At 36.7% G+C, this 14,912-nt stretch overlaps 1 protein-coding gene across 1 annotated transcript; it reads left to right on the top strand.

Moving 5' to 3' along the window:
- Window positions 1-4,930: 4,930 nt before the first annotated feature.
- LOC102777575 (G protein-coupled receptor family C group 6 member A-like) lies at window positions 4,931-12,029 on the top strand. The gene is made up of 7 exons (XM_087852457.1): window positions 4,931-5,112; window positions 5,194-5,360; window positions 6,734-6,840; window positions 7,253-8,002; window positions 10,038-10,253; window positions 10,603-10,729; window positions 10,897-12,029. The coding sequence occupies exons 1-7, from the start codon at window positions 4,931-4,933 to the stop codon at window positions 12,027-12,029; spliced, it is 2,682 nt and encodes an 893-aa protein (XP_087708583.1).
- The last annotated feature ends 2,883 nt before the right edge of the window (window positions 12,030-14,912 follow it).

The raw sequence follows: 14,912 nt of genomic DNA, 5'->3' as shown, positions 1-14,912 counted from the left end.
AGTGCCTGGGCCTCTGGGCAACTGGAAATATGTCTTTACACTGACACACTGGATAGGAACTTATGTTATTTAGTATAATCTAGAAGAACAAAAAAACATGTTACATGTCTGAGTCATGACCCGTGAGCTGGTGGCCTGAAAGAAATGCTTCATCTGGTTTTGCAAGATATTAATGCACATTATCCATGCTTGGGTAAATGGTTCAGAACAAAGCTTTAGCAGGAAAGAAAATGAAACTCAAAGTACGTTTGAAAAAGTAATGAAAGGCTAAAGACATTACAAACACACCAAGGCGTATCGGCTTACATCTTTTGGCATGTTGAAAAACAAAGACACAAACAGTAATTATAGAGTAATTATAACTTCACTCACCACAGGTGTGCAGCTCTGATTACAGGCACCATTGTCTGTCACTTGCAGAAGCTTTGTCCAGCCTTTAAGGGTGGCCATTTACTCGAATGCTTTATTGAAGTACAGATTTAAAGCACTTGTATTAATCTAAGTATTTCTATCTTATTTCTATGCTATTTTCTGCTTTCACTCCACTACATTTTTTTTTCAGGTAATGTCAGTCAAGATAGTACACACCAGTCCTCTCCAATTGTTCTTGCTGTCATTGGTGATTACTACTACAGAGATATCCATAGCAGTTACAAGGCAACTGGGGTATGACTGCTTTTTGGGGTCTATTATATAAACCTCAAATTCCCAGAATGTGGGATGCTATGTATTTCATTCAAAATAGAACACTGAAAACATCTAAAAGCATTTATACCCAGAAAATTGTGCCATTTAGAATTTAATGACATCAACATGTCTCAGAAAAGATAGGACAAAGCCATGTTTGCCCCTGTGTAGCACTATTCTTCCACACTTCATGAAACAACATCCTGTAAATGTCTGGGAGTTATAGAGACCAGACATTTGACCAGACAGAGACCTGGAATGTTGGAAGAGGAATGTTATCTCATTCCTAGAAGGCAGAAACTGAACTCAAAGAGAACAACATAAACCAGGATGTAAACAAAGTCCAAAAGTTTGTCTCAAAAAACAGGAAACATCAAGGAATATCAAAGATTACAAACAGGGAAGCTCAGAGCAGGATGGCACCCAGTGGGGCAGATGACTCAAAAAATGACAAAGGAAGACAGAGACAATAAATTAAAAAAGTAATGGGGTAAGTGGAAACTGGTGCAGAACACAGGTAATCCAAAAACTAATCACAGAAGACATGACAATGGAAACAGAACTAAAGCTTGAGTGAAAAAGACTATCAAGGCAAAACAGGGAGTAAATTAACACAATGAACTTGACACAGATGGGAAAGGCTAACAAGAATAAGATACTAAACCAGATAACCTAAAGCAGAATGCTAACTGAAATCAGCATGAACTGAAACAGTTTCTTGAAAAAAGTTTCTTAGTAAAGTCTTGATCAAACAACCATGAACAATCAAACTAAGAACTAGAGATTGCACAATACCACTTTTTTATGTCCGATACTGATACCATAAATTTGGATATCGGCCAATACTGATATGAATCCGATATAGTATGTTTTTTAATCAATAAAACTGTTTTTTTTTAATATCTTGCTGCATTTTGTATAAGTTCATACTCAAGTTTAAAAAAACAAACAAACATTAAAGCTATTCTGTTATACCTGTATGCAAAAAATACACTGCACCCAAAATATTTCATAGTTCAGCAATACTGATCAATCTAATAAACTTAAACCTACTCCATCCTCCCTATTCTGGTATTTTAAAAAGTAAGCAACCTAACTAATAGGGTTGGAAACTCCCAGCAAAAAAAATAGGGAACCACCCCCCACCGCATGATGCTGCTGTTGTTCAGCCGCTGGTTTCCTTTTTCTGGCGTGAAGTGGGCGATAAACAAACAACAGAGACGGACTTGCGACAGAAAAGCCAATCAGCTGATCATTAATCAGTTTCACGATTGAAGTAGCAGCAGGAGAGGGAGAGAGAGAGAGGCAGTCGCTCCATATATCGGTTGTTAAGCTTAACGCTGGAATGCTTTACAAACATTCAGAGATGAACTTACACAGTTGCTTTACTTCTCTCTGGGATAACCTTCTCGGAGATGAAATGCTGGTTTGGTAGTGAGGCTACAAATACTCAACCAGACCACCGACAGGTCTCACACGCCACAGCCATCTACGGTTGGCTGTGGATCTTTAGGTCTGACATCACTGGCTCCAAAGTCAAACAAACACTACAACATTACTGAGAGTTAAAAACTGTCTAAATTCTTTTATCTTTAATAAAATTATCAGTGTGGAGGTTCTACCAGGTGTAACAATTAAGTTTAGCATCCAGGCATCCATGAAAATAGAATTTATCAAGTTAAACAGTGTTAGAAGTTAGCAGGGAGTTACCTTGCTAATTTCCACCTTAACATAATATACCATGTTCTGACTGAGGAATTTCTGAAAAAAATGATGATATTCCCATATGCTATGTTCAGTATTGAGCTGGCAGTTTAAGTAATAGATCAAGCTGTTAAAGTCCTCTGTACTAACCGGAACTGTAAAAGACAGCCCTTGGAGGTAAAAGCACACAAAAGCAAACATAAATACACAAAATAGCTTGACAGAAAATCCTTTAACACTATCTAATTATGTTTCCTATTAATAATGAAGCATATAAATGCTAAGACTTGGCAGGAACCCAGAAAAGAGCTAAAAGTAGAGTAGATGTTGCTCTTCTATTCATCAAATGGCCAGAAACACATCCTATATTCAAAATCTTATTTGCTAAAAAGCTTCTCATGCCTGTTTTACGTATATTATTTTAATATTTTTTTCCACATTGTGCGATTTCAGCTATGACAAGCCTTATGGAAGGCAACATTCCATATGAATGGAAAAGACTATTCATTTGATCAGCATGGCGACCTCAACTCTGGATATGATATCATCCTATGGAGGCGGATACAAGATTTTTTGGATGTAGCTCATTACAGTATAGAGCAAGAGAGCCTGTCTTTTACCTTACAGGAAACAAGACATGCTCTCAGCAGTCAGATAGTAAGTATTTCCCTCCACTGGCAAGTTATTTGATTTTTCCAATATTCATTCATGGTTATTATTTTCAGGTTATCTATAGTCCACGTTAGAAGGATTCGTCATCAATATTGGACTGACTTGGAAAAAAGGGGCTGAATTTCACCAACTCTGGTGATTTGCCACATGCTACTCTATTGTTTTGCTGAGACTGTAATATGCCATCCTCTTGACAGCTGCTCTGATCATCGCCATAGCATTTGGTTAGACTCTCATTATTATACAATGTCTTATACAATGTGAACCTTTACTTAAATGCGTTCAGTTTTATGTACGGTGAGATTGTGTATAGGCTACTTAATAAAGAAAAAAAGTCTTGGATTATGTAGTATAAGTTTTACCATCAGAATTTTTTATTTCCTAAATGTACATACAGTATCAAACATGTGCATTCAATGACTTCGTGATATTGCCCCAATTCTTCTTCTTTTTTTTTTTTTTTTACTACAGATGTATTTTTTGTTGTATTTAATGAAGTAGTTCTGTGTTTCTAAGAAATTTAGCATTTTTAAAAAAGCATTGCCCTCTAAAATATAAAAAAGCGCAGTATCATTGTAATAAAAATTTCAAATGTAGCACAAGCACCTCAGAACTACAGTTGAAGACAGAAGTAGAAGTCAACAAAGAGCAGTAAACTGAGGCTACAGTGACTAATCATAAATGCAAGTGGGTGACACCTTTTTGCCATTTAGGTGTTAAACTATATGACATAATAATGCTGAGGAATTATTGTGTGAAACTTTTTAATGGGGTGGCATGGTGGAACAGTGGTTGGCATTGCTGTCTCACATCAAGAAAGTCCAGGGTTTGAATCCAGGCTGGGGCCTTTCTGTGTAAAATTTGCATGTCATCTATGTGCTTGCATGGCTTCAATCCAGTGATATGTATGCGGGAAGATTAATTGGTGATTCTGAATTGGGCAAAGGTGTAATTGTGAGCATGAACAGTTGTCTACCTTTCTGGGTTAGAACTACAACAGCTTGGTGACCTGTACAGGTTCTACCCTGCCTCTTGCTCCATGTCGGCTGGGATGGGCTCTCGCTCAGGTGTCCCTGAAGAAAAGTGGAAGGCAATTGATGTGTAAGCACAAAATTATAAATTCCCTAATTCAAACCAACAACAGCTGTCAAATGAACGTAGTTAAGTAAAGAAATTAAAAAAAAAAACATATGAATTTGACATTACTTTATATAATAAAGTTTTACTTGTAATAATATAATAAAAATCTCAAATGTTTTGTGGGGACAACAAAGTCAGAAAAGCAGCCAACAGACACCAGCAGGGCATGTAAACAAGTAAGAAAACTCTTGATTTGCAGACATACATGGCAGCTAATATATCGGAGCCTTTTTGCTTCCTTTGTCTGCTATAGAATTCTTTTTAATCCTCCTGGGAAAATACCTGGTATTGTCTTGCTAAGTATCAGATGCATAATATGTCAGTATTATATAACAGTACAACCACTGATAATGCTTCGACTCAACTGTAACCAGAGTTGTCAAAGTGGATATATGTTGTGTAACAAAACTACAGCTGCTACAGTCCGAATAATTCATAAATCACTTGTTTTTTATAGCTCACAACTGTGAAACCTGTCAAAAATAATTACCAGGAAAAGTAAGGAAAGTAAATGGAAAGTAAAGGACATCCCATTTCTTAGTGACATCAAACCCCATGTGACCAAAAAAAGAAAAGAAAATGAAAGAAATGATAGTATTTCAAGTTCAAGAACTTTAACCACACCTCTGTCTGTTGCAGGAATGCTGAAGAGATACACACAAATTATTTTTCAGAGCAAGTTTTTGAAGATTCACTGATTTACACTCATAAGAAGAACACGAGGAAGATGAAAAATTCTTTCAGCTTCTACATCTTTCTTGCAGTTTTATCACATCACTTTTCTGGTACAAAATGCTCCAATGAAGCCACAGCAGAAGGTGACATCATTATCGGAGGATTGTTCCCGATTCATGAAAGCGTTACTGTTACTGTGAATGATGATGGCCGTGAAAACCGGACATGTGACAGGTAATACACACACACAACTGATCATTGTACACATTTTATTAGGGTATATTTATATATAATATATCTGATTGTGTTGTACAGGTTTAGCACAGCTCGTCTGGTCCACTCTCTGATAATGGTGCACGCACTGGAGGAGATAAATCAGAAGCGAGAGTTGGGAAACCTCACCTTGGGATACCTCATACTTGACTCCTGTGGGGACGTTACTACTGCCCTGATACAAACCCAGTCCTTCATGATGAGAAACAGTGAGTTCTCTCGGGGATAGAAATCTGCCTTGTTATTTCAAAATCATTTTTGACACGCAATAGTTCTTACTAATTGAATTTTCTTTGGAGATTATCATGGGAACATAGCACATCAGCTAAGAGAGATAATGGATACTAAATTAGGCATTTGTGAACATTTTCTTAAAAGTTGTACATTTATATTTATATTGGTAACTGGTAATTATGAGACCGTGCATTTCAGGTAATTTTACAGAATCAGCAGGAAGTAATGTAGTAGTGTAACGAATAACGAATAACGAATAGTGTAGCAAATTACTTTCTCTGGCTTGTAATTAAGTGTTATTCTAAATTACTTTTAACAAAAGTAAAGATTAATACATTATTTGTTTGTGTAGTTTGTAAGGTATTCCGTTAAGTTACTCAATGTGAATAATGTATTTGGAATACTTTGGATTACTTGATATATTGTCATGCTTTTTAGCTTGTTAGCTGGCGTTAGCTGAGGTTAGTTCAGAGACCGCAGACTATTAGACTTGATGGATAGTATTAACAACCTGCTAGCTGCAAATAATCATGTGCCGTTCTGAAAGCAATACCAACTAGATTTTTAAATCTTAATATAAAATTAGTAACAGTAGGGTGGACATTAGGTAAGACAGCACTTTTTGCAGTGATCTCATATAGAAAACAATGTCTGTATCAGTAAAATGTTTTCTTTCTGCAGGTTGTAATGCAGCCTGTAATCCAGCCTTCAGTAATAGTAATAAATCACACAGCAATAGTACATCGAAGATACTGAAGTGGCACATAACCCAGGTAGCTACCACAACTATGACAAGGTAGTTGCAGTAGGGTAATGTTAGTTTTTAAAAAAGAACTTACTTCCAGGTGTTTCTTTAGGAGAGCAGCTTGGTTGCTGGCAGACAGTTTGCATTGCACTCTCAGATTACATCCATCCCTTTCTTTGTGAAGTGGTGTTGGAATTTCCAAGTAAGAAATCCATTCCTGCCTGTGCACTGCTGGCTCTGTTGTGTTGGCTCTGGGTTCATTGTGTAACTGATGCCACCAAAATTAACAAGGCGCTTACATAAGAGCCTCTTGTTGCGTGTTTTGTTTGGATTTCCGGCAATATGTGGAATTACCAAAATTAGAGAAGGGATAGCCTAACACATGAAACAGAAAAGAAATACATGCAATCCATGTATTTCAACAAAGTAGCTGTATTTTACTTATTTGAGCAGTAACTGTAACTGAATACAGTTACTCATATTTTGTATTTTAAATATGTAACACCGGTACATGTATTCCGTTAGTCCTCAACACTGTGTGTGTATCAGTTTAAATGAAGGTAATAGTATCAGTTAATTCATTTGTAGGTAATAATCGCCAAGATTGTGCACAGCAATCCTCTCCACCTGTCCTAGTTGTCATTGGTGATTACTACTCAGAGATATCCATAAGAGTTACAGGTCAGCTACATCTGGAGTACATCCCTGAGGTATGACTGACTTCTGAGGTTATGTTACCTAACCCTAAATGTAAAAACTATTGTACAAACATTAGCAGATAATATTTGGATGATACATTTTGCATTCATGGATATGATGAACAGCAAAAAAAGACAACAAAAAATGCAAATAGTATAGCTTAGCAACAAAAATTGAAAATAGGTGAAACAGACACACTAAAATGACAGTAGCAGTAACTTTGTCTCTGTACTCCCTCAGCCGAAAGAAAAAACAAGAGTAATATTGCAGTGCTTAATAAAGCAGCTATTTTGCTAATTAAGACTTTAAACTGTTAAAAAAAAAAAGGTTTTTTTTAGATACTTTACCACTTAAGATATATGTGTACAGACAGAATATGAAATGTTTGTTTCACTTCATAGTGTTTTGTGATATTTTCCACAGATAAGTTACGGTGCAACTTCTGGTTTCCTGAGTGATAAAACCCGTTTTCCAAGCTTTATGAGGACCGTACCACAAGATGATCACCAAGCTCGTGCCATTGCCCAGATTCTTGATCATTACGGTTGGACTTGGGTCGGTGTGGTAGCAACTGATAGTGAATACGGTCGCTATATAACTGAACGCCTCTGGCATCATGCAACCAAAAAAGGCATCTGCTTCGCCTTCATCTCTGTTCTTCCAGATGCTTTAAATGATGAATCACATGAAGAGAGAATTAACTCTACAATCAAAAGCATCATAGATAATAGAAATGTTAGTGTTATTATTTCCTTTGCCAAAGCTTACTGTATGATAGATATTTTTGGGAAACTTCTCAAATATCCTCAAGCCAGAGGGAAAGTTTGGTTGGCCGGTGATATTTGGTCACAGTCACCTGAAGTACTGAGTTCTCAGAACTACAAATTGAGTGACATAGGAACAATCTTTGGGATCACTCTTAAATCTGGAAACACAACCAAGTTTGAGCGATATCTCGATGACCTTGATGAAAATCCCAACCACCACGAGAACAACACATTTTTGTCTAATTTTTTAAATGAGCATGGGACGAATTCATCAGAAGAGTTAAAGAAGTTGATATATCCATATGCTGTATTCAGTATTGAGCTGGCAGTTAAAGCAATAGCTCAAGCTGTTAAAGACCTCTGTACTAACCGGAACTGTAAAAGACAGCCCTTACGGCCATTGGAGGTAAAAGCACAGAAACACAAAAACACATAAACACATACAGCACAGCATATTAGAAAATCTTTCAATACTAAGAAACTGTATTCATTATTTTCTATTAATACTGAAGCACATAAATGATCCACAGAGGCGTGTCAGGTCTCACAGAGGACCTGACTTACCCATTAGTATTGAAAACATCACCAATCTTCTGAATATATTCTAAATATATAATTCTATAGGTGCTATAGACATGAAATTCTTTCCATAACTCATAATCCAATTCCATAGATTAACTTATGTGTAATAATGAGAAATGACACAGGAATAAAATATTGAACACGCTTACTGAGATTTCTTTAATACTTCGTACAAAAGCCTTCGTCGGTGATGACAGTTTGTATGGAGTCTAGTCGCATGCATTGCTCAGGTGAGATTTTGGCCCATTCTTCCACACCAGTTAAATCCTGGAGGTTCAGTGAACTCTGAGCTTTAGTTCTTTCCATTGATTTTCAACTGGATTCAGGTCAGGTCATTTTAGCACCTTTTTTTCTGAAACCTCTGTAATTATTTTCTCCAAACCATCAACTTGTCCCCATTTCAAGAGTGCTCAAAGAAGTACTACTGTTAATGTTTATTCTTAAACATGATCAACTATTAATCGGCTATGTACCACAGGCCTTCAAATCGTTACTTAAAAAGTCATCACGTGACCCAGCTGTCTTAGCTAATTATAGGTCAATCTCCAGCCTTCCTTTTATTTCTTTAAAGAGTATTTGTAAAACAGCCGAAAGATCTTCTGCAGAGAATTGGTTTGTTTGAAGAGTTTCAGACAGGTTTCAGAGCTCATCATAGTACAGAAACAGCTTTAGTGAAGGTTACAAATGATCTTCTTATGGCCTCTGACAGTGGAGCCATTTCTGTGATTGTTTTGCTACACCTCAGTGCAGCATCTCATACTGCTGTCCATAATATTTTATTGCAGCAATTGAAGTGTGCTGTAGATATTGAAGATGCTGTGCTGCAGTGGTTTGAATCATATCTTTCTAATCTAATAGAGTCCATTATGTTCATCTAAATGGAGAGTCCTCTTCACACACTAAGCTTAATTATGGAGTTCCACAGGGCTCCATGCTAGGACCAATTTTGTTTACATTATACATGCTTCTCTTAGACAGTATCATTAGAAGGCATAGCATACATTTTCACTGCTATGCAGATGACACCCAACTTTATGTATCCATAAAGCCAGATAAGACACACCAATTAGTTAAACTGCAGGAATGCCAGGAAAGACATGAGGACCTAAATGAGCTCTCATTTCCTGCTAAATTCAGATAAAACTGAGGTTATTGTACTCAGCCATAAAAAAAGAAATGGCATTGAAATATCGTACCTAACCAGATGCTTACTCTGGATGGCATTACCTTGGCCACCAGTAACACTGTGAGGATTCTTTGAGTAATTTTTGACCATGATATTACCTTCAATGTGAATATTAAACAAATATGTAGGACTGCTTTCTTCCATTTGTACAATATCGCTAAAATTAGAAATATCCTGTTTCAGACTGAAGCTGAAAAACTAGTTTATCCATTTATTGCTTCTAGGCAGGATTTCCAAACAAACTACCTGAAAAGTCTTTAGTTGATCCAAAATGCCAAAGCAAGAGTACTAACAGGAACAGAAAGAGAGACCATATTTCTGTCTTTCTATATATATGTTAAATCCAGAACTGAATTCACATTCTTGAATAATCAGGTCGCATCTTGTGGTAATGACTTTATAGTACTGTAGCCCCCGATTAGAGCACTAGATTTTATTTCTTTGCACGTGTTGATTGGATGAGTTGTTACATCTGGTGAGAATTTCATGTAAATAGCACCTTAATTTGTAAACTGTTTACATGTTCAATACTTATTTTATCCACTGTATATTTTTGTGTATATGTATTGTACTAGATATTGAACAAGTGGCCAGAAACACAATCCTTGATAAATGTTAATTTTTCTAACCGCTACAGGTAAATTATTTTTAATTTGTGTTCTCAAAACTTCAGCTACGAAGAGCCTTACGGAAGGCAACGTTCCACATGGAGGAAAAAAGTTATTCATTTGATCACCATGGTGACCTCAACTCTGGATATGATATCATCCTGTGGAAGCAGACTCAAGATTCTCTAGATGTGAACAACATTTTAGCCTACTACAGTATAGAACACCAGAACCTGACTTTCACCTCACAGGAAACACAACAGGCTCTTCAGAGACACATAGTAAGTGTTTACCTTCCACAGGCAAGTTATTTTATTCTTTACACCATTCTTTTATCATTGGTACTGGGTTCCATTATAATTTGTGTTTGTGGCTAAATAGCAAATATTGATATGCTAACATGCTAACTTAAGAGTTTGCACATGGTAAAAACTGCCATCATTGAGACTTTAGTCTCTTTTTCTGTTAATTATGTATATGTTAGTGTGTAAAAACATGCAAAGCTTTGTGTCTAAGAACAGATGGTATATGCCACACTGATTTAAAAATAAAAGGGTGGGGGTGGGGTATGATTTCATATGGTCAGTAAATAAAATTGACGGCCATGATGGTGATTCTTTCCTCTCTAAGGGAAATGTGACTTCCAGGTGCACAGACAGCTGTAGGCCTGGCTACAGGAAGACTTCAGTTACAGGCCAGCCTGGTTGCTGCTATCAGTGTGAACCCTGTGCTGAGAACCAATATTCCAACACCAACGGTGTGTATTACAAAAAAACACCCTAACTCCATTTGTGTTGCAAACTGCAAAATATTATGAAAACAAGTGTTTTGAAATGCTTATATTACACAGTCTGTTGCATTGACAGCTCAAGGAATTTGAATCCAAGTTAAATATTCTAATGACCTTTTGTCCTCTGTTTCCAGATTCTGAGACATGTCATCCTTGCAAAGAAAACTATTACTCCAAAAACACCAGTTCAGTGTGTTTACCCAGAAAAACAGATTTTCTGAAATGGGGTGATGTATATCTTGTTGTGCTGCTGTCTTTTACTTCTTTAGGAGCAGTGCTTACCATTGTTGTTGGGATCATCTTCCTTGCACACTGGAATACCCCTGTTGTGCGCTCATCTGTAGGCCCCCTCTGCATCATTCTTCTCCTCTCCCTTATGATCACATTTACTAGTGTTATATTATTTGGTGGTCAACCCAATAGCTCTCAGTGCCAAGCACGGCAGGTGGTGTTTGGCTTAAGTTTTACCTTGTGTGTCTCCTGCATCATGGTCAAGTCCTTTAAGATCGTCTTAGCCTTTGAGTTTGACCCGGTCATTCAAAGTGTGCTGAAGAAGCTCTACAAGCCTTACCTCATTATTGCAGTCTGCATGGCAGGTCAAGTGGTTATTGTTACCATGTGGCTTGTACACGGTCCTCCATACATTGACTCAGAGATCACACAGGACAACATGAAACTGATATTTTGTAATGAGAAACTAATTCCTGCATTTGGAGCCATGCTAGTCTATATTGGCCTTTTGGCTCTCATCTGCTTTGGTGTTGCTTTTAAGGGACGAAAGTTGCCTGACAGTTACAATGATGCAAAGTTCATCACTTTTGCAATGCTCATTTACTTCATCTCCTGGATCATGTTTGGCCCAGTCTATGTCAATGTCACAGGCAAATATCTTCCAGCAGTGGAGATGATCGTTATCCTCATCTCATGCTATGGCATCTTGTTTTGTCAATTTTTCACAAAGTGCTACATTATTCTGTGTAAGAAGGAAGCAAACACAGAGAAAGCGTTCCGTTGCAATATTAGGAATTATTCCATGAATCACAAAGGCAGTGAGGATGAGCTGTCATCCAACAGAGTTGAAAACCCTACTTTATCTGCATCAGTTGAGTCACAGCATAACTGGAATTCAGTCACACCGCCCTGTGTTTCCTCAAACTCTCTCTTTCCAGTCTCAAACTCATGGAATAATGTCCTTGAAAACAACCTGAAATCCACTAAGAAGACCCTACAGAGATACAATAGCTTGCCACCATCACTAATCAAATGATTCACAATAGTTAAAAAGGTATTCAAGCAATTGGAGTGTAAAGGGGACAAAATATTAGAGTCTATGCATTTTTAAGTCTTTAAAGTTGTTTATCAAGTTGTTGAACATCTTTATCGCCATCTTGTGCCAGTACAGAATGTGACATCATCAGGTTGGTTGGCTGGTTGCATAGACTTACATTAATTTATGTTAGCTAACTAGTGACAGAACCAATAGTTTCGTGAAAATTAAGGAGACTAAAACTAAAAAACAGTCTAAGGGGATCACTTTTGTTCTGCCCCTGGCTGCAGCAGGCAGTTTTATGTAAAATAAAATAAATAGAAAGAAAGAAAGAAAATCCACCTGTTAGCGGTAATGTTCAGGTTTTTAAAACACTTTATAATTGAAAACACCAATCAGCATCTCCATAGGAAAAAAAAATTCCTTCTTCTTCACTTACATTTGATTTTCCTGACTTCTAATATGAAATAATCCACTTAGTGAGATGATCTGAGAGAAAAAAAGACCTCCAAAACTAACTGCATCTCTTCCTCAGAGACTCCTTTTTTCTTTTCTTTTTCTTTTTTTTTTTTTTTGCTGCAAAGATTCACGACCATGTTTCAGTAAGAAATTGAGTCATGTTTGTTTTGGGGTGCACATATAGTAAACTGTTTGAATGTCCTTGTGTAAGAGACCATTATTATAATATGTAACAATGCCTCATCAATTGATTCTGCTGCTTGTACACCTGGCCCAAGGAGGGATACTCTGTGTCTGACTCCAGTTTGTCGTTCTCTTGAACTACCAGGAAATCTGACTCAAACAGGCTCTCCTGCACACTGTCCTCATTTATAAAGTGCTTTACAAGCCTGAACATGATGGCTAACAGGTGGATTTTACCATTTCAGTACAGGTAGCCAAACAACGAGGAACCACTTACTGCTTAAGTGTCAGAGAGTAAAAGTGGACAAAGTGGACAGTATATCCTTGGCTTTTTTTTTAACATAATGACTCACTGTGGCAGCCTGATCAGTAAAAATGATCTCCTTTACACTGCTTTTTATTTTTAAAGTCACTGGTTCGTTCACTAGTTCACTAGTTAGCTAAACTTAACTAATGTAAGTCTATTAGCAGCAACCAACCCAACGACATCATGTTATGTATTTGGACAAGATGGCATTAAAGATGTTCTCAAAACTTTAATTTAAACAGTTATTCCTTAAATCCAGCTTTGTGCGACTCCAGAACATCAACATGCTAGCAGCTGAGGTAACATAGTTACTGTTGATTTCATGTTGTTATGATGATCATGTCATGATGACTTCACACATTATTTTAATCAGTGTAGCCACATTCATTCAATTAGATGATGGCCTTTTAGTGGCCAGTATTCACATAATAATTGACTAGTCGGGGGTTAAAGGTGAAAAGAGTACAGTACAGTAAAAGATCATTTTTAAAAAGATGTTTTTCTTTTTTTAACTAAAACATCTGAAATATTGAAAGCATCTTTCTGCATTTGTGTAATTCATATTTATTGGTGGTGACTTTCAACATTATGACTTTCAATGTTTACCATCATAGATTTGTTACATATTTTAACTGAATTTGATCAAGTCTTCTTCTGTTATATTTTTGTAAATGCAGCTGAAGGTTAAGAGACTCTCTAAGAACGAAACTCACTTCATTAGCTGCAAAGTGCTAATACTTGGTCTAGTTGTACTAGACCAGGGGTCTCAAACCTGTGGCCTGGGTGCCACTTGTGGCCCACTTCCCCCTACTTGCGGCCTGTATATTGATGTGAAGAAATATAATGCAATTTTTTCTATGGAGGATTTGTTTGTTGTTGAGTGGAATGTTACTAATGCATACATTTGTGTTTGCATTTTTATTTTGTTAATTACAAACAAAATCATAGCAGAAGTGTTTCCACATATCTGGCCAGAAAGAGAGTACCAGTTTGTTTATTTAGTATTTCAATGAAAGGCTTCAGTTATTAAGAGTGAAAAAAATTACATTCACATTTGCTGTTTTGTCTTGTTATACAATATTTGAAATTTAAAACAAAAAAAATAAAACCCAAACAAAAAACAAAACGCTACATTTTCAGAAATATTTGTGGGTGTTTTCTCATTTGTTTGTTTGTTTTTTGTATTACTTGACCATGTCTTCATTCCTAAATGCCTAGAGTTGGTGCCATATGATTGGTGAATTAGATATTTGTCTTAACTAGCAACTGGCCTTATAAAGTGGCCAGTTAATGTATGTATGATAGAATAACTTTCTGTTACCTGTTACTTATATTCAGGTCACAATAAGACTTTGAAAACCAATAGTAACTCAGTTACAGGTGAACCAGTTATATAATACATGTACATTGTTTCATAGTTTGAATAAAGTAGGAATTATCTGTTTGAATCTGGGTGTAGGTTTTACTTGACACTTTTTAAGGTACACCTTCTTACTTGGTTGGACCCCCTTATGGTTTGAGAACTGCCTCCAGTCTTCATGGCATAGATTCAACAATAATGTCATACTGCATGCTGCAGACTTGTCAGCTGATGTGAACCTCCTGTTCAACCACATCTCAACGATGTTTTACTGGTGACTTTGGAGGCCAATGCACCTAACATCTGTAAGTGTAGTTCTCCTCTGTAGCTCAGACATTCGACTCAATGAAACCATCCAAAGAAGTGTCTAACTGTCATAAACAACAAACCTGAGCTGATCTACCAAAGAGTTGCTATAATGTGCTCTTTGCAACATTTTCTTTTTAATCTGATCAGTGACTGGTCAGTGTTGTACTTTATGATATTTGAACAAGAATCGGCATGACATCAGCCATAGCGGAGCGAATGTGGATTGTTCCACATTTGAAACATCACATGAGATTTCTTGTCGCGG

Source organism: Neolamprologus brichardi, chromosome 15, assembly GCF_056152115.1.
Source record: "Neolamprologus brichardi isolate AB-2024 chromosome 15, ASM5615211v1, whole genome shotgun sequence".
NCBI classification, from domain to species: Eukaryota; Metazoa; Chordata; class Actinopteri; order Cichliformes; family Cichlidae; genus Neolamprologus; species Neolamprologus brichardi.
This window is presented reverse-complemented; position numbering and strand designations above follow the sequence as displayed.